This window comes from Amborella trichopoda, chromosome 4, assembly GCF_054954075.1.
Source record: "Amborella trichopoda isolate Santa Cruz 75 chromosome 4, AtrichopodaSantaCruz75HAP2 v2.0, whole genome shotgun sequence".
Lineage (NCBI taxonomy): Eukaryota > Viridiplantae > Streptophyta > Magnoliopsida > Amborellales > Amborellaceae > Amborella > Amborella trichopoda.
Window position 1 is genome coordinate 31,893,110 of NC_142339.1, and position 24,958 is coordinate 31,918,067.

At 34.8% G+C, this 24,958-nt stretch overlaps 1 protein-coding gene across 10 annotated transcripts; it reads left to right on the forward strand.

Moving 5' to 3' along the window:
• Positions 1-1,056: 1,056 nt before the first annotated feature.
• On the forward strand, positions 1,057-8,551 carry ABF3 (abscisic acid responsive elements-binding factor 3). Of its 10 annotated transcripts, none has more exons than XM_088863989.1 (6): positions 1,057-1,141; positions 1,267-2,002; positions 2,076-3,320; positions 4,414-4,485; positions 4,663-4,692; positions 8,227-8,551. In XM_088863989.1, the coding sequence occupies exons 3-6, from the start codon at positions 2,091-2,093 to the stop codon at positions 8,296-8,298; spliced, it is 1,404 nt and encodes a 467-aa protein (XP_088720115.1). In that variant the 5' UTR covers positions 1,057-1,141; positions 1,267-2,002; positions 2,076-2,090; the 3' UTR covers positions 8,299-8,551. The 10 variants fall into 10 exon arrangements, with proteins under 10 accessions (XP_088720115.1, XP_088720114.1, XP_088720116.1 ...); XM_088863988.1 differs by having other exon boundaries at positions 1,521-2,002; XM_088863990.1 differs by having other exon boundaries at positions 1,057-1,121.
• The last annotated feature ends 16,407 nt before the right edge of the window (positions 8,552-24,958 follow it).

Consider the following 24,958-nt stretch of genomic DNA (forward strand, 5'->3'; position numbering starts at 1 on the left):
CTTCAGGACGTACCAATTTTTTAAAAATTAAAACCTAATTTTTAAAAATTAAAAAAATATAAACTAAAAAGTAAAAGACCTTTTAATCCTACGAGAATATATACTGTTTCGGTCAAATTTTGTGCTATGAATATATTTTTAGATCTCAAATTGTAATTTTTAGAGCTAAAAGGTATTATATTCCTGCATGAGTATTGATATTCATTTATTCCCTCGGGTAAAACCGCCACCTATAATTAATTTTAGGATCCTAAATTTTAGGATGTAACCTCTTAAACCCACACATTAACCTTAATAAGAAAAATTTCCTAACTGCACCTTATGCACACTTGAAAAAAAAAAAAAAAAAAAAAATGCATCGAGATTAAATACACACCATCTAATTTGTAGAGGGTATAATCTAAGTATTAGAAAACTCAAATTTTAAATTTTTTTTTTTACAATAATCATCTAGTGATTTTTTGGTTGTTCCCAAAATTTCAGGTTGGAAAAAATCTCCCCATAGGTTTGTTCACAAGGGAGTAGAAATAAACTATAGTCCAAAGGGATCATAGTTTATGACCTCTTTACTAACCTCACAAAAAAAAAAAAAAAAAAACCCTAATTCTCACTCTCTACATACCTAAAAAAAATGACATCTCAATAGCACACAAAAGTTGTCTACTTTTTTTAAGGAAAAGATCTAGACCAAGAACTAAAAATAAAAATAAAAAATTCATCAAAAACAAGAATGAGATGGATCCCAAAATCTTGAATTCGAAATAATCTCCCAAGTAGCTACGAGGGAGTTGTTCTTCAGTATACTCTCGCGGGATCATATCATACTCGTAAGAGAAAATGACAAGGAGCGAAGGCAAGAAAACGTGGTTGTCGGGATTCAGGAAATGGATGGTGGAAGAAGGGACACTCCGCAGCATCTTATTGGGTGAGCGTCACATCACAGGCGACAGGGAAACGTTTCTACTGGACCACGTGTGTGACATTTATTGGTACGCTTAGGGTTCTCGATTAATGGATAATGAAGCACATTTAGTGTCCTGCGGGATGGCCAAAACCGACACCTGGCCATCCAATATTTGGAGTAAGAAACGCAGAGCCACCGCCCCACTTTTCGACTTGTGGTATGAGCGCCCCTCTTGTGGTATGATCATTCGTTTCATAATTTTTTGAAATCTCAGTATCTATTTTCATGTCTGAAACTTTCTGATTTTTTTCTCCTCCTTTCCATCTATGGTAGTTTGAGGTTTACAAAGATTTGATATGCAGGTTTCGACGACAGAGCCACCCAACTTCCGTGTTTTATGACTCTTATCATGAAACACTTTTGACTGCATAACTCGTTATTGGAAGTTTGAATTGTGAATTTTTTTTATGTTCTCTCTCTTTTTTCATTTCTGTTTTGTTTTTGGTGAGGACTGAGGTGTGTGTGATGGTGGGATTGCTTTGGATGGAAAATTTGGATTTTGATGAGGGGAAGTGGATTTGATGAGGTTAATGAGTTTCTTGTTTGGGTTTTTTAGATCTGTGACTTGAAGAACTGGATTTGTTGGGGGCTACCTGAGATGGATGACTACATTATCCATATCATGGGCTTCGAATTCGTTGATTAAGGCGGAATTAGATGCATTTCTCTCTAAACTTTATGATTGTATGATCTGAAGTGTTTACGGTTTTTGTGTCTCCTTGTGCTGGTGAAGTAAGCTCGGGAAGCTCTCTCTTGAGGATTGGAAGTGTATTTGTTGGTATTTCGAATGGAGATATTCTCCCAATCCTGCTCTGTAAAATCCCAGCATCTTTAGGACATGTTGTAGAGTTTGAATGAGTGAAGCTTTTTCAAGTGCAAGGACATTATTAGATGTGATTTCTAGACCATTTTTGAGTTATATCCAGGGTCTTCAACTTGTTTATTCCTTGCTCTTGCGGAGTCCTGTCCATCTGATACAAGAATTACAAGATTGAGAGGAAAGAAGGAAGCATCCTGAATTTGCAGAGAAAAAGCAAGGTAACTAATTATGGGTTCTCACATGAATTTCAGAAATCTTCAACCAGATGGCCCTGATTCCTATCATCAACAGGGGAACAATTCTCGGATGGTTAACAACAACTACGCCGATAGTAGTAATCCTCTGGCTCGGCAACCTTCAGTCTACTCTCTGACGCTCGATGAGTTCCAGAATGCACTAGGGGGCATGGGTAAGGACTTTGGTTCCATGAACATGGATGAGTTCCTAAAAAACATATGGACTGCAGAAGAAAGCCAAGCCATGGCTCTTGCATTCGAAGGAAATCTAGGAAACAGTAGCAATAACAGTAATCTTCCAAGGCAGTTTAGCTTGCAAAGGCAGGGCTCGCTCACTTTGCCTCGGACACTTAGCCAAAAGACGGTGGATGAAGTGTGGAGAGACTTATTCAAGGAGAGTAAAGAAGGGAACAATGGGAACAATGCAGGGCCCGCTTTGCAACAGAGGCAACAAACACTAGGAGAAATAACTTTGGAGGAGTTTCTAGTGAGAGCAGGGGTTGTGAGAGAAGATACCCAGTCGACGGCTCCAAACCCAATGAACAATGGCTGGTACAGCGGTTCCGGAGGCAACCCAATTGGGAAGAGTGGGGGCCTTGCTCTGGGGATCCAGCAACCGACTTGGCAAAACGGTGGAGGAGGTCTTCTTTCCAATAACAAGTCACAACAAGGAGTACAACAGAGCAATTCTCTCACTAACCAGCCCACTCCTTCTCAGCAAGCATCATGGCTGAATTCACAGTATAGGAGGAGCCCTGTAGTCCAACAACAACAGCAAAAACAACCTCAAAACCATCTTTTCCGGGATGAATCACAGGTAGGTTTCACCTCTACTCTGCAATTACCCAACAACCTTGACTTAACGAACCCTGGTATGGGAAGCGGGCTTGGCTTATCTCAAGTGGGGGGAGCTGGAAATGGTCTTCAGGGAAGGCCTGGAGTTGGAATGGTAGGTATTGGTGATGGGTCATCAGTTAATAGCATTGGAACAGCTGCTCCAGTTGGGAATGGCTTTATGCATGGCGGTGGTCTCCAAGGTGGTGGGGTTGGATTGGGCCTTGTTGGGTTAGGAGGAGGAGCAACCAAGAATGTAGCTGCAGGCTCTCCTGCTCAGCTTTCCTCTGATGGTCTAGGCAAGAGCAATGGAGACAATTCCTCTCTGTCTCCCACTCCTTACATTTTCAGTGGGGGCCTTAGAGGGAGGAAATGTAGTGGATCTGTGGAGAAAGTTGTTGAGCGGCGGCAGAGGCGTATGATAAAGAACAGGGAATCAGCTGCAAGGTCACGGGCACGCAAACAGGTATTTATGGTCTTCCAATTTTCTCGTATGCTTTCATTTTTCTTTTTCTTTTTTAGTTCTTTCTTCTATGGATTGGTAACTTAGTTTTCAGTAAATTCTTTTTGGAAAACAAACATCATTTAGTTTATTTTATGACATATTACTTTATGTATGTGTATAATTTCTTTGCCTGAAATGGGTTTTCTCTTTGAGAGTAAAAAAGGGATTTCTTCCTTTGCCTAGTTTTTGTTTTCCCCATATGGTTTTGAATGTTTTTATATTGGTACAGTTTTTTCTATCATTAGTTTGTAAATAAATGGAATTTTGCATAAATGATCTTCATGGTCGTACCTTTGGAGATCTTTTGACGGCTAACATAATGATCTCTCAAGTTTTCAATATTTGTTCAAGTTCTATGAGGAATTCTTCCATTCTTGCATGTTACGGGAATATGATAGTGATTGTCTTTGTAACCATGTCTTCTCAATTAATTTTGTGAGACGCACACACTTTCAGAAACTACGATATTCTTTGACAGCCAAGTTTGTGAACACTCTATGTAAACATCGTTAAAGCCTTTTCCCAGCTAATTGGGGTTTTTAGGATTTATGATAAGTTTGGGCAAAGTTTTACGTTGGCTACCTACCTAATACAACCTAGCTCCTTTACCTGGGCATAAGACAGGCTAAGGGAAAGTTTAAGGTTCTCACCCTTCTTAGATAATGTACCATATATCTGATAATTGAAAATAAGACAATTATAGCAATTACAGTTTGATATTATTGATCGAGGTGATATTATAAGAGGGGGAAATGTCCATGGATTCATCATGTGGCTTGCATCTTAATCAAAGTGATCCAGGAAAGTATACCACGACTGTTTCATGTCAAAATGGGGATGGATAGTTTGAAAGATATGTCTGCAATCTTCAATCCTTGCTATGCATGCCCATAGTCTACTTGTAAGGAAAGAAAGCACATAACTTGGAAAAAAAATACTTTTGCTTAAGCGTGTATATTTTGAATTTTTAAAATGAAACATTTGAAATCTTTATCAAATATGGTGCTGAATTATTTATTTTCGGTTTTTTTATGTCCTTCTAAACTTGTGTCAGGCATATACAATGGAGTTGGAAGCCGAAGTGCAGAAACTCAAAGAAGAGAACATGGAACTGCAGAAAAAACAGGTAATCTGATTGCTTTATTAAAATGGAATTGCTGTCATTTACAACAGTAAATATTGATTGTAAATGTGCTTGTGCATCTAGTTTCTCAGTACTTCTACTAGCTCGGCCACTCACCTTGGGAAAGTCTTGGAAACTCACTATCGTGTGTTTTTTGTTGCCTGTACAACATTATTGCAGGAGCAATTAATGGAACTACGAAAAAATCAGGTGTGAATACTAAATTAATCTTTCATTTTATTATTTCATTCAGTGAAATGCTTAGTTTATAATTCTTTTCTCTTCAGGCATCTTAATGGACTTCATCAAATACTTATCACTGATAATAATGTATGAGAATCTGTAAAAAGTTCTTTGTTTTTAAAAAGAATGAATTTGTATGGTGGGTTGGATCTATGGCACATTACTAAGAATCCATATTTTCTTTTTCTAGTTTGAATAAGTCCTAAAACAACTTTAAAATGGAAAATCAAATGACGTATGTCTCTTAAAATAGTTGCGAAAAGGCTTTGATGATGACGATGAGAATAGTTTGTCATTGTTATGAAGCAGGCTTATGAAATTCATATAAATGGATGTAACATTGTTCATCTCAAGAAATAAATATAAAATTGTTGAACAGACACATGGTGAACAAGGATGACGTCCCAACTATAAGATGGTGTATGAAACCAGAGCACAAAATGGAGAAAATTATATGATATAGTTAATATGAATTTGGATTGAACATGAATGAGGGTTTTCCTGTGAAAGACTGATGCTCATGGCCAAATTAGAATGACTAACTATCTAGTTTGTTAATAAGTTTTATTCTAATGTTGATTCAAAAATAATTTATGGGGAGAAAATGGAATCACTTTCAGCTTTAGGATAGGTAAATATTCAGATATCCATTTTTCCATGCCAGCAATTTTATCTGTTCATATACATCCAGTACAAACTTAGATCTTTGTTTGTTAGGTCTTCAATCACTACTCCATAGTTCTTCTACTTTTTTCTATCACTCCACATTTTTTCTATGTTTGGGAAACTGTGAGCCATATGATTGTTGTTTTACCATCTACAAATTGCATTCCTCTTTCAAGATACTCTGTTCACAAATAGACTTTCATCCATGGATCTTGTTTTCTCTTATTTAAGGTTGTGTAGACTGTAGAGCACGATATTGTGCTCTGTAGGTGGTAGAATAGTTTGGAACTGAGGTCCATATTTGAGATACCAGATATTGCATTCACATGAGGGAGTGTATGGAACCTACATGAGACAATAAATTGGTCCATATATTGGCAAAATCATTTTTCTACCTCGGTAATATTGGGAATGGACATGTTATGAGAGAATGAAAATCCTCATACTTTTTCCTTTTGGGTATGTTAGTGATGGCATACGAACTTGGGGTCTAGTGTCGCCATTGTCTACACCATAGCCATCATATCAAGTGCCTAAATTCCAAGAAAACTATTCCAAAATTTCTATTAAAAAGATGTTGATCCTGTTAAGCAGTTTATTTCTTACCAAGGTCAAGATAAGTTTAAAGAACAATCATTGTAAACATAAATTTCATGTGTAGATGGTTTTGTCATAATCCTCAGGAAGGGGTGTCTCAGGTTGATTGAAGTTCTTTCTCCAAAGGAAGAAGATATGTTGAATGCCTCCCATATTCAGTTACTAGATGATATGATTAATTTAGGGGAGAATACATCAGTTGCCATCGGCCTATGAGATTTCGATGACAATCTTCCCCACCAATCCTTTCTAGCTCGGCATCAAGCACAATGGTTTCATATTAAGTATGTTTTCCCCAACAATGTCCTGGTTCCTTCTATCCATAACAGTCAGCAATCCGTGCTCCACAGATTGCACTAGGCTTGGTGCAAGGTTTGACCTAGCTGCAAGTTGACTGTAAAAAGAGGCATTTTCTTTGTGAAGTTTGATATTGCAGGGACTATCTAAATGCAATTAAATGTAGTGACTGCCTAAATGCATTAAAACACATTTAAACACAATGTTTTTGTTTTATTTTTGCATGGATATCTTAAAGTATGCATCAAGGGCACTGGGTGTAGACAGCTTAGAACAAAAATAAGTATGCAACAGGAAGGGGAAAGAGATGAATAGAAGGGGAGGAAAGCAGGGAAGAAAGTGACAAAGTGCAACAGCCTAGGATGCAATACTAGTAGTCTAGAAGCAGTAGAACAAACTATCCTAGAGACCCAAGGTTACGGTGATAAGACATGCTCTGGGAAGTCCATCCCTTGTGCTTTTACATAGGATGGTGAAGGAGATTGTAAATTTGTTGCTAATATCCAAGATCTTCTCCATAATGTGCCATGATAGTAAATTTGTCACTAATATCCTAGATCTCCTTAATATCCATTCCTGATTGCTTTGTGAGAGTCTTGTTCCGCCATCACAACCCATGAAGGACAAGGAATCACCATTCTCAAGCCAGTGAGCAGTGCACGAGCCTTGGCCTTGGTCTAGTTTCAGGAACCCATGGGGTCAAAGAAGATAAACAGAGTTGTTTTTGTAGTCAAACCGCAGCATAGGGGACCATGGAAATAGGCTGTAAGCTTTAGAAGTCTTATTTTGCGGTATGGTGTTTTCAAAGGAAATAATCAATATATTATGTAGATTTTGCAGCCTATCATGTCTTCTAGTTGCTTAAATTTCGCTCCTCTGTTGCAGTGGCACAAGCTATGATGGCCAATGTCGAGTTAGATCCCGAAATTGCAGCCTTTGGTCCATTAGTATCAAGTTTTCATTCTGGGAAGCTACACAAATTAGATTTGTATTTGATGGCTTGAGGCGTTCAAGTGGGTCATCTATTTTCTAGCTACTTATATTTTGGTTATCTGAAAGGAGGTATTCAACTTTTACTTTGCCTGAGAAGGGAAACCAGTTATTCAGGAGATCGGACCCTATTTGAATGGACCTGCATGATATGCTCCACCAGTCATTGGTAACGGATTTTTCTTGACCTGTACTTGTTATAAAATACCGCCAAAGGTCCCCAGTTCTGGAGAAAAAAACTCCTTTTAACTAGTTACTAAATAACCTGATTCCTTGTTGGAGTTGTTATACCATCCAAATGGGCCCTTAGGCGTCATCTTGATGCATGAATTATCAGCTACTTTGTGGTCTGCAAGTGACATAGATGTAATGTTTGAATTATCAGCTATGTAGTGCTTTGCACCTACCCATATGGTAAGCTTGGCTGTAGTCAAGCATGTACCCAAAACCCTTTTTGGTAATTTCCGCCTCTACCTAATGAGCCTCTACCTAATGAGCCCCTAAACACTGTCTTTTTCGAATGCCTTGTAATGGGCTGGATGCCAAGTCTGTTGAGAGCGCACTGCATTCTGATGGGAAAGGAAGGCAACATGCTTTTTTTGTTGGCAAACGCACCCTTGTGAAAACTAATGGTACTTGGCTGGTTAAAAGTCACAAGGTTGGCAAGTAAATTTTAGATTACATAGAGCCTTGCACTGTCAAATCACGAATATTTTATGCAGTTCCTGTAGCGAAGATAAAACTGTTTGAATACACTGTTATGGTTGCTTGCATATTATTCTTAGTGCTTACAGTGCTCCTTTTACTTCTCCCATGTTTCATTATATAAAAAATTATCATCCTATCGCTTGTTTCAGCAAATGCAGAAATTCTAATTTGATCAACACATTGTCATGCTTCTTGTTCTGATCTATCTTATTATACTGGAACTTATTATACTGGAACTGCTAGGTACTGGAGATGACGAACCATGAAGTTGGACCAAAGAGGTGTTTGAGGAGGACACGAACTGGGCCTTGGTAGATGTGATCAATCTAATCAGTGAGCTGTGAGTTTAGTTCGATTGTCAATGTTAGATGTACATAGTGAGGGGAAATCTTTTGTGTTCTGTAAATTAAGAATTTATATTAGATTGTTGTGAATTAAGTTTACCATTCTTCATGTATTTAGCTGCTCTTCTTTTAGATGTAATGCCATAAGGGAAGTGAAGCAGAGTGCAACAAACTTTAAAACTCGTTGCAGATTGGAGAAAATGCAGGACTCATGAAATTTTCCACTTTTCGCTCATTAAGAGATACCTGTCTTATCCATACTGAATTTCTTACCCAAATACTGATGTATGTCGCCATGTGTCTAGGTCGGGTAAGCCTGACGACCCAACCTGGATCTAGGTCTGGGTAATGCTTCCCAACCCTACCACTCAGGTCCTGGTGCAAAATCATGGACCTGACTAATTCCCAGGTTGAGTCTAGATATAGGTCTGCCCAACCTCATCTACCAGGTCTTTAGACATTTTTTATATATTTATATAATACAATGTGTATATACACTTTAAATTTCATTACAATGTACAAATTTTAATTTATAGGAAAATTGTTTCATGTGAGCTGGTCTGCATTTCTACAATATGCGGTCCAAAGATATAAAGCATCCATCTTAAAGATAGATGCAAATAGGTGGTCCATCTAAAAATAATTGTAACTAATGGTCCAAATTTTTTTTAATATAATTATTATTTTTAGTTTTCAAAAAAATAAAATTCATAAGATTATGTATTTTCTAAAAATTAAAATCAAATTATATTTAAAAGATATATTTATTGTCAAGCCTGCATTACTACAATATGGCTGGCCGCATAGAAACCGAATCTATATCATTCCCCTATTGTATATAAGTTAAATCAAAACCTTTCTCTCTCTCTCTCTAATATTAAGTGGTCATTTCATACGTGTGACAGTTTGACCGGAAAATATTTACATATACAAATAATTTTATAAGAGAAAATTACCCAAGCATGTTTTTTCCTGCTTTAAGTTTGGTAAAGAAAAATGACAAACAAGCACAAATGGAGAGTGTACAACAAACTTGAAATTTTGGGATAGTTTCTTTTTCAATCTATCTAAAATTTAGAATTTGAAATAGCTTATCTCTTTACAATTTTTTAAATAATTTCTCTCTAAAACATAAGTTTTGAGATAGTTTTTCTCTCTAAAAAATTTGATATAGTTATCCTCTAAAAACTTGAAATTTGAGATCAAGCTTTTCTCTCTAAAAACCTTGAGGTAGTTTCTCTTGAAAAATTTTGAGATAGTTTCTCCCTCTAAAAGTTTTCAGGTAGTTTCTCTCTCCAAAAGTTGATATAGTTTTTTTTTTAAATTTTAAGATACTTTTTCTCTCTAAAACCTAAAATTTGTGATAGTTTCTCTTTCAAAATTTTGAGATAGTTTCTCTTTAAAAAATTTCAGGTACTTTCTAAAATTTGATAATCTCTGTAAATTTTAAGATAGTTTTCCTCTCTAAAACTTAAAATTTGACATAATTTCCCTCTAAAAATTTTCAGGTAGTTTCTCTGTCTAAAATTTTAACTTAAATTTGAGATAGTTTCTCTCTTTAAAAATTTTGAAATAGTTTCTCTCCAAAAAGTTTGAAGTAATTTCTCTCTAAAATTTGATATAGCCTCTCTCTAAAATTTAAAATTTGAACTAGTTTCTTTAAAAATTTTGAGATAGTTTCCTACTCTAAAAAGTTGCCTATCTAAAATTTGATATAGTCTCTCTTTAAAATTTTAATATATTTTCTCTCTCTAAAACTTAAATTTTGATATAGTTTTTTTAAAAATTTAGGATAGTTTTTTGCTAAAAGTTTTAGATGCTTTCTCTCTCTCTCTCTAAATTTTTAAGATACTTTCTCTTTGAAACTTAAATTTGATATTGTTTCTCTATCTAATTCATAAGAGTGTTTTAGCAAAAATAATTATATTTGATAACACAGGTGGCTCCGATATGTGAAAATAAACCCACGAAACTATCCCCACCTCAAGAGATGTTGGTCCAATTTGTGGTAAAAAAATTTACCATATGTTTATTTCAAGTGGAAATATTTTCACATGCAAAAATTCCCTCGTATAGTTAGATGTGGGAATATTTTCACACTAATTGGTCCTTGTGAATCTTTTTACACCAAATAACTTGCAATTGGTGTGAAAATATTTTTTTTGATCGAAATTAAGCAATTTCATTAAGAAAAGTACCACCCATAGCAAGATAATCCGTCAACATATTGGCCTCCCGATAAACATGCATAAAAGAGACATTAAAAGACTGAATTAAGTCAAGAATATGTAACAGTATAGATCTTATGCCAATTGATGACATTCAAAGAATCACCTTCAACAACACAAAGAGACCTAAATTTTTAGCTATGAAAAGTTTTAAGCGGCAAAGCCAAGAATTCAACATGGTTTTTTGTTTTTCTCACCAAGAGGACCTGCAAACATTATATTTTCTTCCCAATCCCTCACCACTCCAAATCTAGCAAATTCAGCGTTTTGCCCCAAGAGGATGTATGAGGACATGCATACATGAACACTATATTTCCATCTCAATCCCTCACCACTCCCCCAAATCCAGTGAGAGCTGGATTCCCTAAAGAACTACCATGTGTGAAAATATTATCACACGATAGAAATCTTATATCCATGGGAAATTTTTTTACATAAAAGTATTTTTTGAAAAATATTTTCATATGTACCGAGTGTGAAAAACAAAAAAGTTTATACATATTTGTCAAATATGAAAATTTTTTTTTAAAATTTTAAGATACTTTTTCTCTCTAAAACCTAAAATTTGTGATAGTTTCTCTTTCAAAATTTTGAGATAGTTTCTCTTTAAAAAATTTCAGGTACTTTCTAAAATTTGATAATCTCTGTAAATTTTAAGATAGTTTTCCTCTCTAAAACTTAAAATTTGACATAATTTCCCTCTAAAAATTTTCAGGTAGTTTCTCTGTCTAAAATTTTAACTTAAATTTGAGATAGTTTCTCTCTTTAAAAATTTTGAAATAGTTTCTCTCCAAAAAGTTTGAAGTAATTTCTCTCTAAAATTTGATATAGCCTCTCTCTAAAATTTAAAATTTGAACTAGTTTCTTTAAAAATTTTGAGATAGTTTCCTACTCTAAAAAGTTGCCTATCTAAAATTTGATATAGTCTCTCTTTAAAATTTTAATATATTTTCTCTCTCTAAAACTTAAATTTTGATATAGTTTTTTTAAAAATTTAGGATAGTTTTTTGCTAAAAGTTTTAGATGCTTTCTCTCTCTCTCTCTAAATTTTTAAGATACTTTCTCTTTGAAACTTAAATTTGATATTGTTTCTCTATCTAATTCATAAGAGTGTTTTAGCAAAAATAATTATATTTGATAACACAGGTGGCTCCGATATGTGAAAATAAACCCACGAAACTATCCCCACCTCAAGAGATGTTGGTCCAATTTGTGGTAAAAAAATTTACCATATGTTTATTTCAAGTGGAAATATTTTCACATGCAAAAATTCCCTCGTATAGTTAGATGTGGGAATATTTTCACACTAATTGGTCCTTGTGAATCTTTTTACACCAAATAACTTGCAATTGGTGTGAAAATATTTTTTTTGATCGAAATTAAGCAATTTCATTAAGAAAAGTACCACCCATAGCAAGATAATCCGTCAACATATTGGCCTCCCGATAAACATGCATAAAAGAGACATTAAAAGACTGAATTAAGTCAAGAATATGTAACAGTATAGATCTTATGCCAATTGATGACATTCAAAGAATCACCTTCAACAACACAAAGAGACCTAAATTTTTAGCTATGAAAAGTTTTAAGCGGCAAAGCCAAGAATTCAACATGGTTTTTTGTTTTTCTCACCAAGAGGACCTGCAAACATTATATTTTCTTCCCAATCCCTCACCACTCCAAATCTAGCAAATTCAGCGTTTTGCCCCAAGAGGATGTATGAGGACATGCATACATGAACACTATATTTCCATCTCAATCCCTCACCACTCCCCCAAATCCAGTGAGAGCTGGATTCCCTAAAGAACTACCATGTGTGAAAATATTATCACACGATAGAAATCTTATATCCATGGGAAATTTTTTTACATAAAAGTATTTTTTGAAAAATATTTTCATATGTACCGAGTGTGAAAAACAAAAAAGTTTATACATATTTGTCAAATATGAAAATTTTTTTTTAAAATTTTAAGATACTTTTTCTCTCTAAAACCTAAAATTTGTGATAGTTTCTCTTTCAAAATTTTGAGATAGTTTCTCTTTAAAAAATTTCAGGTACTTTCTAAAATTTGATAATCTCTGTAAATTTTAAGATAGTTTTCCTCTCTAAAACTTAAAATTTGACATAATTTCCCTCTAAAAATTTTCAGGTAGTTTCTCTATCTAAAATTTTAACTTAAATTTGAGATAGTTTCTCTCTTTAAAAATTTTGAAATAGTTTCTCTCCAAAAAGTTTGAAGTAATTTCTCTCTAAAATTTGATATAGCCTCTCTCTAAAATTTAAAATTTGAACTAGTTTCTTTAAAAATTTTGAGATAGTTTCCTACTCTAAAAAGTTGCCTATCTAAAATTTGATATAGTCTCTCTTTAAAATTTTAATATATTTTCTCTCTCTAAAACTTAAATTTTGATATAGTTTTTTTAAAAATTTAGGATAGTTTTTTGCTAAAAGTTTTAGATGCTTTCTCTCTCTCTCTCTAAATTTTTAAGATACTTTCTCTTTGAAACTTAAATTTGATATTGTTTCTCTATCTAATTCATAAGAGTGTTTTAGCAAAAATAATTATATTTGATAACACAGGTGGCTCCGATATGTGAAAATAAACCCACGAAACTATCCCCACCTCAAGAGATGTTGGTCCAATTTGTGGTAAAAAAATTTACCATATGTTTATTTCAAGTGGAAATATTTTCACATGCAAAAATTCCCTCGTATAGTTAGATGTGGGAATATTTTCACACTAATTGGTCCTTGTGAATCTTTTTACACCAAATAACTTGCAATTGGTGTGAAAATATTTTTTTTGATCGAAATTAAGCAATTTCATTAAGAAAAGTACCACCCATAGCAAGATAATCCGTCAACATATTGGCCTCCCGATAAACATGCATAAAAGAGACATTAAAAGACTGAATTAAGTCAAGAATATGTAACAGTATAGATCTTATGCCAATTGATGACATTCAAAGAATCACCTTCAACAACACAAAGAGACCTAAATTTCTAGCTATGAAAAGTTTTAAGCGGCAAAGCCAAGAATTCAACATGGTTTTTTGTTTTTCTCACCAAGAGGACCTGCAAACATTATATTTTCTTCCCAATCCCTCACCACTCCAAATCTAGCAAATTCAGCGTTTTGCCCCAAGAGGATGTATGAGGACATGCATACATGAACACTATATTTCCATCTCAATCCCTCACCACTCCCCCAAATCCAGTGAGAGCTGGATTCCCTAAAGAACTACCATGTGTGAAAATATTATCACACGATAGAAATCTTATATCCATGGGAAATTTTTTTACATAAAAGTATTTTTTGAAAAATATTTTCATATGTACCGAGTGTGAAAAACAAAAAAGTTTATAAATATTTGTCAAATATGAAACGTGCGTAATATTATTTTGCATAAAAATATTCTGCACAAAAATATTATCTCCTCATCAACCGTGCGACTTTCTCTCCACATCCACCTGCCTCCTCTTTGCATCTGCCCTTCTCAGTTAATTGATCCTTACTTCACTTGCACATGAATTGTTCCTCACCTCACTTGTACATTTAGGGGCCGTTTAGATCTATTGAAAAAGATTAAAAGTATTTATTATAAAAAGGAAAAAATTTCACGCGAGCTAGACCGTATGATTACATCTACGGTCCAAAAAGTGTAAAGCATCCATCTTAAAGATGGATGCAAGTAGTTGCTCTATCTAAAAACAATAGAAACTAACGGTCCAAATGTTTTCTTATTAGAATTATTATTTCTAGTTTTTAAAATTTACTTATTTATCCATATTTATGATCTCCATGTTAGAAATTATATGTCATTAAAAATTAAGTCTAAATATTCATCTCAAAAATAAATTTATTAGAGAAAATTACATAAAAATCCGTTATATTTTGTGTTATTACCGATATACCAAATAGTTTCCGTTATTACATTTATACCCTCTTTTTACCTTTAATAACGCAATTTTAAAAAAAAGACCACTTTACCCTTTGTAGGATGTTAAACATCCGAATTGGTGGGATTTTCGGATGATCATCATCTGAAAATAGGCCTAAAGTTAAATGTTAAATTTCCTATTTTCGGATGCTGAACATCTGAAAATAAGGAATTTTCGGATGTTCAACATCCGAAAATATCCCGATAGTTTAACGTTAAGTATAACATTTCGGATGTTGAACATCCAAATTTAAGAGATTTTCGGATGTTCAACATCCGAAAACAAAGAAGACGAAGGTTTATTTAACTATCAGGGGTATTTTCGGATGTTGACCATCCGAAAATCTCTTAAATTCGGGTGTTCAACATCCGAAAATGTTATACATAGCGTTAAATTATCGGGGTATTTTCGGATGTTGAACATCCGAAAATCCCTGAATTTCGGATGTTCAACATCCGAAAATAAGAAATTTAAAGTTTAACTTTTGGCCTATTTTCGAATGTTGAACATTTGAAAAATGATAAAGTGGTGTTTTTCAAAAAATTATGTTATAAAAGGTAAACAACGGACATACATGTAATAACAGAAACTATTTGGTATATCCATAATAACGCAAAGTATAATGGATTTTTATGTAATTTTCCCAATTTATTAATAGGCATGTATGCGGGCTTGGGCGCATAGAAACTGGGTCCTTATAAAAATAGCTTTCTATTGTTTAGATGGCACATAAATTTATAACATTTTCATGCCCTTTTTTTTAAAAATTGTATACACTAGTTAGGATCAGTTTAGGGTGGCTACTAATATGGATTAATATAAAATCTGATTGGATCAAAATCTCTATTTAAACCTTATTTGAAGATATTAGCAAACACTTTGTATGCATGTAACCTCAATCACACAAGAAGCATAAGTATATGTATATAATAAGGGCTCCTCAAACGATCTATTTAAATCCTCAGTCATAGTCATCAATCACACAAAGATGAGCAAATAAAAGTATGGAATGAAGTCACCAATATCCCGCGACTGGGAATTGTAGAGAACAAGTAGTTCCACACCTTTAGAACATCATAAGCGTGCCAAACATTGCTGGAAAACCTGAAACATGAATGGATTAGTAGCAATGTATAGAGAAAGCAATAGGGATGTGATGTAGCAAGATGGCTTCACGATAGATGATTAAGGTGTCCCTTGCAAGGCTATGGTTGCACCATTAAACTCAAAGCACCTCTAAATGCTTAGAGAGAGAGAGAGAGATAGTGAACAAGGAAGTTAAGTGAGCACGAGAGGTGCAACGCACCAAACTCCCCAAACCCTACCTCACTGTATATAGCTATTTACTCCAAAAGTTAGAAAAAAATACACGGATGGGTTTTTCTTTTTTATGACAAAATGTGAATAAAATGGGTCAAGTAATAAAGGGAATATTTTGGTCATTTAGAAAAATATAAATAAAATAAGTTTATTTATTTCAAAACCTCCCCTAAGGGCATGAGAAAATCCACGCTCAACATTCCCCCACTGTTTTCGACATGGTTTTGACTTATTAAAACATCCACCTATTGAACCAAGAAGGTCTATCGTGATCACTTGAGTTGTACATCCTCAAGCGATCGATCTACCCACACATACAATCCACTCTCTCAATGGCATCAACCACACTATTTTTCATGCTCATCATAGTCGTGATGTATTGCATGATCATCAACCGCGTCATAAACTTCATGTATATACTTCTAAATCTATATAATCTCTCCACCAGGTATCCAAAAACAAATAGTAGTGGATACCATCTATTGTTATGCCATACATATACGCATCGCATGTGCCATTTCATCAGTGCAATGAATCACGACAAAATCTCACAAAGAGATGCATCTCATTAAGAGATTATCAACTGCCCAGATAACCACTAGCACATTACTTCCCTCTAACTAGAGATAGTGGCAAAATGTGGGCAAATTGCAAGCTAGCTGGCGGTGGTTCGTGGCTACATCATTTCGAAGGATTTTCATCACAAAATGAACTATTAAAGGTTAAATCACCTAACCTTTCCTCCCTTGGAGGCTAGGCGACTCATAAACTCCATAATCATTAAAGTGCCATAGAGATGACTCATAACATCTCATAGTCATAAAGACCTATCAACTAATTGACAAACACTCTAACATACCACTAAGGCATCAATTATGATGATCAATCAATTCATCTAAGTCCCATGACAGCCACACCCCTTTCAAATGGGTTAATATTAATACCCTTTGTTAATGGATCAGCAACCACCAACTGTATAGGAAGATAGCTAACTTCTGCCCCTTTTTTTGTCATAAATTCTCTTAAAGAGTGATATTTTTTCTTAACATTCTTTGACTTACCATGATACATTGGGTATTTTAAAATGGCTATTTCCGCTTGATTATCACAATATATCATTGTAGGCCGATGCTCATATTTAATTAGTGGCATTTCACTAAGAAATTGCCTCTATTGAGGCATGATGTAATGCAATGTACTGTGCTTCCATAGTAGAGGGCGATATATTTTTTCTTCTTACTACCCCATGAGATTCATGTCTCACAAAAAACAAATAACCATCATGATATTGATCTATATTTATCAACTTCACCTTCTAAATTAGCATCACTATATCCCTCAAGGATTAGATTCTTGGTGCCATAACATAAGCCATAATCATGAGTCCGTTTTAAATATCTAAATATTATCTTAATTAATTTTCAATGCTCAATACCAAAAATAATCATGTATTGATTAGCAACCCCATTGCATAAGCTATATTGGGTCTAACATAATTCATCAGATAATTAAGTGACCCCACAACCTGTGCACAACGACAATCCTGCATGATTTCTTTATCTTCATTAATCGTAGGATACATTTCCTTTGTTAATTTACAATTTTTGTCAATTGGGATAGCTATGGGTTTAGAACTCTCTATTCTACATTTCTTTAGTACTATAGTATATTGCTCTTGGTCAAGATATAACAATCTTTTATTTATGTTTCTAATAACTTTAATTCATATTCCTCAATGGCTTTTCCAACATTTATTGTCATGATTATACCTACATACAAAACGAAATATAAATGAATACCCCCACTGTCCTTAGTGTATATACAATAATCTGCAGTGATATTATTAAATACATATTTTCTACGTGTATATGAGAAAATCAAGTAGTGACGATTGTTTAAACCATATAATGATTTAATTAATTTGCAAACTTTATTTTCTTGACCTTCACATTCAAAACCTTCAGGTTGAGATATGTAAATTTATTCTTCTAATTCAACATTTAGAAAAGCAGTTTCAACATTCATTTGATGACTCTCAAAATCATAATGATTAACTATGACTAATATTATTCTAATGGAAAAAATATTCTACATGTGAAAATGTTTCTTTGTAGTCAATGCCTTCTTTATGATTAAACCCCTTAGCCACTAACCTTGCTTTATATTTGTTAACACTTTCATCAGAATTAAGCTTCTTTGAATATACCCATTATAACCAATTGCTTTTTTATTTGTAGGTAATTCTGCTAATACACATGTTTTATTATTTATTAAAAATTCATATTCAGTCTTCATAGCTTCCATCCAACTCATTGCTTCAAGTGAACTAATAGCTTCCTCAAAATTACATGGTGCTTCATTAACTTATTATAATATACATAATCACATAAATAACTAAGTCTTTTAATCTCCCTAGTACTTCTTCTTAGCTCAAATAATTTAGTGTTGTCAATTTGAGAAGAGCTTCATTCATCAATTATATTAGAATTTTGTAGTTCTTCTTCCCTACTTTGTTCTAAACTTCTAGCTTCTTTTACTTTTGATGTTTCAACATTTTCAAAGAAATAAGCATCTCTACTCTCAACAATTTCTTTAGATTCTTCATTATAAAATCTATATCCCTTAGAGTCACTTGAGTATCCTACAACTGTTCACTTTATAGTTTTAGGTCTTAGTTTATCCCTCTTCTCATAGAGAATTTAAACATGTGCCACAGTGTCCCATACCTTGATATGGTCTAGATTGAGTTTCCTATTAAGCTATAGCTCATAGGGTGTTACACTAGTTGATTTGGAAGGCACTCTATTCATAATATATGTTGCCATCATGATATTTCTCCCCAAAATTGATATTCTACACTGGCTTTTTGAATCATATAATTGACCATATCAATTAAAGTTCTATTTTTTCTCTTGGTCATTCCATTTTGTTGAGGGGTGTAAGGCAAAGAGGTTTGCCTAACTATTCCATTGTTATTACAAAACTCACTAAATTCATTGGATTTATATTTTTCTCTTCTATCACTTCTAAGAATCTTGATTTTTATATTTAATTGGTAAATATTTAATTGGTTTTCAACTTCTAATTTATACCTTTTAAATTTGTCTAGTGATTCATCTTTATGAGAAATTAAGTAACTATACGAGTATCTAGAATAATCATCTATAAAAGTAATGAAATACTACTTCCACTTATACTTTTGGGTTTCAATTTTTCACATATAACGGTAGGAACAATTTCAAGTAAATTTTGAGTTCTTTTACCTTTAGAAAAATGTTTTCTATGCATTTTTTCTTTTCAGCAGGTTTCACATTTGAAATTTTCCTATTCTATATAAGGGATAACAATATGTTTCATTAATCTACTTAATTTTTCATAACCAATATGACCATGCATTCTATGCTAAATATTAAAACACTCATCATAAAAAAATGGTCTTTTCATTCCATTATCAAGATGAAGTTTGTACATGTTGCTAACTATTATGGCCTTTACAACAAAAGCATCAATATCTTGATAATAGTTTTGCCATCCATTACATAAATTTCACCCCCACGCCTATCAATCCTAGAGAGAAACTAAATTCTTTCTTATATCAGGAGCATACAAAACATCATTAAGAATCAAATTGCGACCAGATGGGAGTGGAAGCTTAATTGTCCCTTTTCCAAGAATATTAATGCTAGACGAGTTGCCCATAAAAAGTTTCCCAGTACTATCACCCTTTTATTTGAACTCCACCATATTGTTCTTGGTATTGACAATGTTCTTAGTAGCTCTAGAGTCCACTCACCATTCATCGGGGGAGCTCACTATCAACGACTCTTCAACCATAAAGGATTATCCAACATTCTTCTTCTTGGGTTCCCTAAAAAAATTAGCAATAGGACCAAATTTGTACAATTATAGCACTTCCTAAACTCGTAGGAATTTTTAGGATGCAAAGGCTTCTTAGTATTCTTATTTGGAGCTTCGCTATCATTTTTCTTGGCCCTTGCTAAAGAGGCTTGGTTTTTAGCTCTTTCATCCTTCTCCTTAATTCTATCATTCTCTTTCATCCTCAAATGTCCTTCAAGGTATAGATTGTATCACTATGGCATAAGTTGTATTTCAAATCTTTTCAAGAATTTGGAAGGTTTTCAATAATTTTAATAATTTGTTGGTTCTCACTTATGGGCTTATCATAACCGGCAAGTTGATTAGCCATAATATTCATATCATCAAAATACTTTAGCCCTGATCGATCATATTTCATCTTACACATTATATTTTTCATAAACTTCACATTTAGCAACATAATTTTCATCGGTATGCCTCTTTTCAATGGAAACCTACATATCCTTAGCATTAGCATACTTTTCAAACACTTTGTGCAACTTATCACTTAAACAATATAGGATAACACCTCTATATGAAAAATATCATTTTTCCACTTCAAATATTTTTGCCTCTATCTAAGAGCTGAATCATCAACGGGTTCACTAGGTTTCTTTTTATTAATCGCATACAACAATTCCATATTATAAAGCAAGAAAAATAATTTACTTTTCCATAAAGAAAAATTAGGTCCATCAAGCTTCTCAATTTTTACCAATTCAGAAAGTATGCTTGTTGGAGTAGCCATCCAACATAGGCTCTGATACTAAATGTTAGAATTGGTTTAGGGTGGCTACTAATATGGGCTAATATAAAATTAGATTTGGATCAAAATCTCTCTTTAAACCTTATTTGAAGATATTATCATACACTTTGCATGTATATAACCCTAATCACATAAGAAGTATAAGCATATATAAGCATATGTATATAATAAGAGCTCATCAAATGATCTATTCAAATCCCCAATCTATTATCCTCTATTTCATGCTCTCTATCATAGTCATTAATCACACCAAGATGAGCAAATGAAAGTACGGAACAAACTCGTCAATAACCCATGACTACGGCTTGTAGAGAACAAGTAAATCCACACCTTTAGAGCATCATAATTATACCAAACATTGCTGAAAAATCTAGAACATGAATGAATTAATAGTAATGTCGAGAGAGAAAACAATAGGGACATGATGGAGAAAGATTACTTCACAATAGATGATTAGGGTATCCCTTATAAGGCTATGGATGCACCCTTAGACTCAAGCCACCTCTAAATGCTTAGTAAGCTAGAGAGGGAACAATGATATTGAGAGAGAATGAAAAGTGCGACACACCAAACTCCTCAAACCCTAACCCTTGCTTCAACAATTAGAAAGAAAGGAGTGGAGGGATTTTTTATTTTATTTTATTTTTATGACAAAATGTGGAATAAAATGAGTAAAGTAATAAAGATAATATTTTGGTTATTTCAAAAAAAATAAAATAATTTTACTTATTCCAAAACATCCCGTAAGGGCATGAGAAAACCCACGCTCAACAACACTTGCCCATGTTTTGGGTGGAAAATAGGCAAATGGTGGCTAAAGGAAGACTACTTTAGTGCTTGCCCTCCCCCATTTTGAGAACCCGTAGGAAAGCTATATTTGCTCATATGTAACAAGAAAAATTGGTTCTGTTTTAGAGTGAAAATGCCTTGAATATGGGCTCTCCTAGGGGTTATGTGGGCTACTAAGTATGGCTTGGAGGGATCATTAGTACACATTTGATCCCAAATGTTACAGATCACCTCTATCATCATTAGATAAATAATGCTTTTTAGAAAAAGATAAACTAATTTTTAGTTCTTAAAAGTTAGACCTCATAGCACATGAAATGGATGGATTGCAGTCGTAGAGTTCTAAAAAAGAAAATCATTCTTTCTATTTCTTTTTTAATGGCATTTGCGCTGGGTTTTAGGTGATGTGCTTGCAAAATTGAGACGAAACAGTTGCCTCAAAGGGAATAGAATACCTTGGGTGAGCCAAATATTTTTTGTCTCTTTTATTTGAAACATCACGGCAGATTCACGTATGTAATGTAATATGGAATTTTTTTTTTTTTTGATGCCATTTGTATGTGATTTACCAGTACTACATGGCCCCCTTTTTATAGAAACTTTGAGGGTATTGAAACTTCTAGTTGTGCTTGTGCTCCCTCTCTTTTTTAAAAGAGAATGTTGATTTTCAGAATTGGTATATCTAGAGAGAGGCGTGAGACATGACTTTTTTATAGGGAAGAGAATTGGGTGTTAGAGGGGAATTGAAGCCATGGGGTGGAGAAATCTCATTCATATGCCAATAGAAATGGAGATAGAGAGAGATTTTTTTTAAGTTCTAATGGGGCTACTACTGATGGTCCTAAGGTGCAGATTGGAAGTTTGAATGAATTTGATAGGAAGGCATGACAAATCTTGGTAGGTTCATTTTGTCCCCCGCTAGATGATACTCTAAGGCTTGAGTGATTGAGCAAAATGAGGGTGGGGTCTATCATATTTGCAAGATGTTAAGATGTTAGGCAAAGGTAGGGCTACTTTTACATTATGTTTCGACCAAGATGTTGATCGTGCATGGAAGGATAGATTTAACCGAGTTCGTGGTTCGTTAATGACTCTGTTAGAATAGGGCCCATTGATGCAATCATCTTTTGTGAAGAGGGATCTTATCTGGGTTCGCTTGTGGGGTGTTCCTCTTCATGTTGGGAGTGAGTCCGTGTTTAAGGATATTGTTAATTCATTTGGAGAATACTGTGACGTTGACTGTAAGCTCCTAGGTGGTCCCAATGCTTCTTTTGTCGGAGTTAAAATCAATCGTTTCTTGGGAGTTCCTTGCCCATGACAAATAAGATTACAAGTGGGCCATGATTTGTTTTTGATCGATGTGAATTTGGAGGGTACAGGCATGCCGGTGGATAATCCTCACAAAGTATGCCTGGTGTTTCCACCTTGTGAGATACAACGTCCTAAAAAGGAATGGATTGTAGTGCAGAGGGGAAAGTTGACAGGGAATTTTTGAATTGGGATGGTGGAGTTTCCGAGCCGATGAGGTTTTATCGGGAAAATTTGAATTTGGTTGGGAATAATTTTGGGTGTTTCCAACATCAGGTTCTGAAACGGCATACTGTTACAAAACATTTAAAGATCTGAAAAATGTGGATTCCAGTGGGGTGCTTCCTAGATTCCTCTACATTGCCTTCCTTTCTGGTGGGGAAAACATCTATCAATTCTTTTAAGCATGGTAACAATGCGACTGAAGTGGACCTTGCGAGAACACATGCTCCATTTGCAAAAAAAATTTCGACGGTTAAGGCGGCACGATGTGACACGTGGCAGAAGCTATTCCGGAAGATCTTGGGAATATGGTTTTTAAAAATTGTCTCAGTGGGAAAGTGGATGTGTAGGGTCTAAGGAAAGCGATAACTCCTTTTCCGATGCAGGAGAAACTGCTCTTTGCTGCCTCCAAACAGTTGGCTGGTATCTTACTGTGTGCGCTCCTCATGGCTGGACGATTGAAGTTTCGCACTTGCCATAGAACTGTGAAAAAGAGGACTAACCCAGGGGAGAGGTCGCGTTTTGATCCTCTGTCGGTAGATAAAATGGCGGCGATTCCATTATTTGACTCTGATGAGGAAACATGGGAGTTCGCAATGAAGTCTTATGTATTTGATATGGGTGAGGAGGCTTATGAGGTTAACCAGATCCACGAAGTGGTAGAATCTTTCGATCCACCGTGAGCAATGGTGCTAGCTGAGTCGGTCATACCCATTGCTTCTCTTCCTGGGTGGAGATGAGGGCGATGAAGAAGTGAAAGATGCTCAATATAGGGCCATAATTGAAGATATGGGATTGGACCATAATGTCCTTATTGCTGTGATTCTTCAGGCTATCAAGGATATGAAGAAGATAGAGAAGCAAGCAACTCAGGAAGCTTGATTGCAGGGCAAGATTGTCATGGAGAATGTTGCGACTGATAAGGAGGCAGATATTGAGTTGCAGGTGCCTGTGCATGTGACAACTGATGCGGTGACGCAGCCAAATGCCATGGAAAAGGCTCTGGCTCAAGATTTTGGCAAATCCCCTTGCACTGTGCCTCGGAGCAAGGGGAAGAAGATGGTGATGCCCAAAACAAAGGAGAAGAGATCGAATGGTCTTTCTAGATTCTCGAGTAGGCTGAGGTTCAGAGACACTAATTTGGTGATCAGGGAGCTGGTTTCGATTGCCGATGCTCCGTTTTCAGTGAGCTCGGATGAATGCTCCGGCGATGATGATGGAGCTGGCATGATGGACACTAATTTTTATGGGCCTGATGTTGAAGGTCCAGGTTCTTCTTCTAACCTTTTCTGATGTTTATTTTAAACTGGAATGTTAGAGGCTTAGGGGATGTAAGTAGGAAGAAGGATGTTTTATTTTTGGTCAAGAAGTATAAACCAAATGTCCTAATTTTGCAAGAGACAAAACTTCCCAGCCCTTTTGTAGTGGGGGCTCAGGAAGTTTGGGGTTCTGGTGTTGTGTGTTTTGAGGGCATTAATTCTGTTGGGGCTTCGGGTAGGCTATGGGTGTTGTGAAATCCTCAGATTCTGCAAGGTTTTGAGATTTTAAAAGGGGATAGATGGTTCGCTATTCTATTCAATGGTCTTGAGCTTAATTTTTCATGGGGTCTTCTGAATATGTATGGTCCAAACAATGTAGCTCTCAAAGCTGGCTTTCTTAATGATTTATCGGGGGTTTTATCTGGTTTGAATGTTCCCTTTTATGTGGGGGGTGATTTCAATTTAATTCGATGGCGATGGCCTAAGGAGTCTTTCTCAGAAGGTCGGACTAACTCTTCTATGAGATTGTTTAATGCTTTTATCTAGAACCATTATTTGGTGGATTTTCCTTTGTTAGGTGCTTATTTTACTTGGACTAATAATTGCTTTGAGAATCTTATTATAACTAAAATTGATAGATTCCTGGTCTCAAGTGATTTTTTGGAGTGGTTTCTGTTAACTTCTGTGAAAGCCTTGCCTAGGCTGTCTTCGGATCATACACCTCTTCTACTTTGTTCTAGTTCTCCTCTACGAGGGCCTAAGCCTTTTAGACTTGAGATTGGATGGTTGGATGAAGCAGGAGTGATGGACCTTATTAGGAGGACTTGGGAAAATGCAATTACCTTTGGGTCTTTAGACTTCCAGTTACACAAAAAATTGCTTTATGTTAAGCATAAGCTGATAGACTGGAAGAAAGAAAA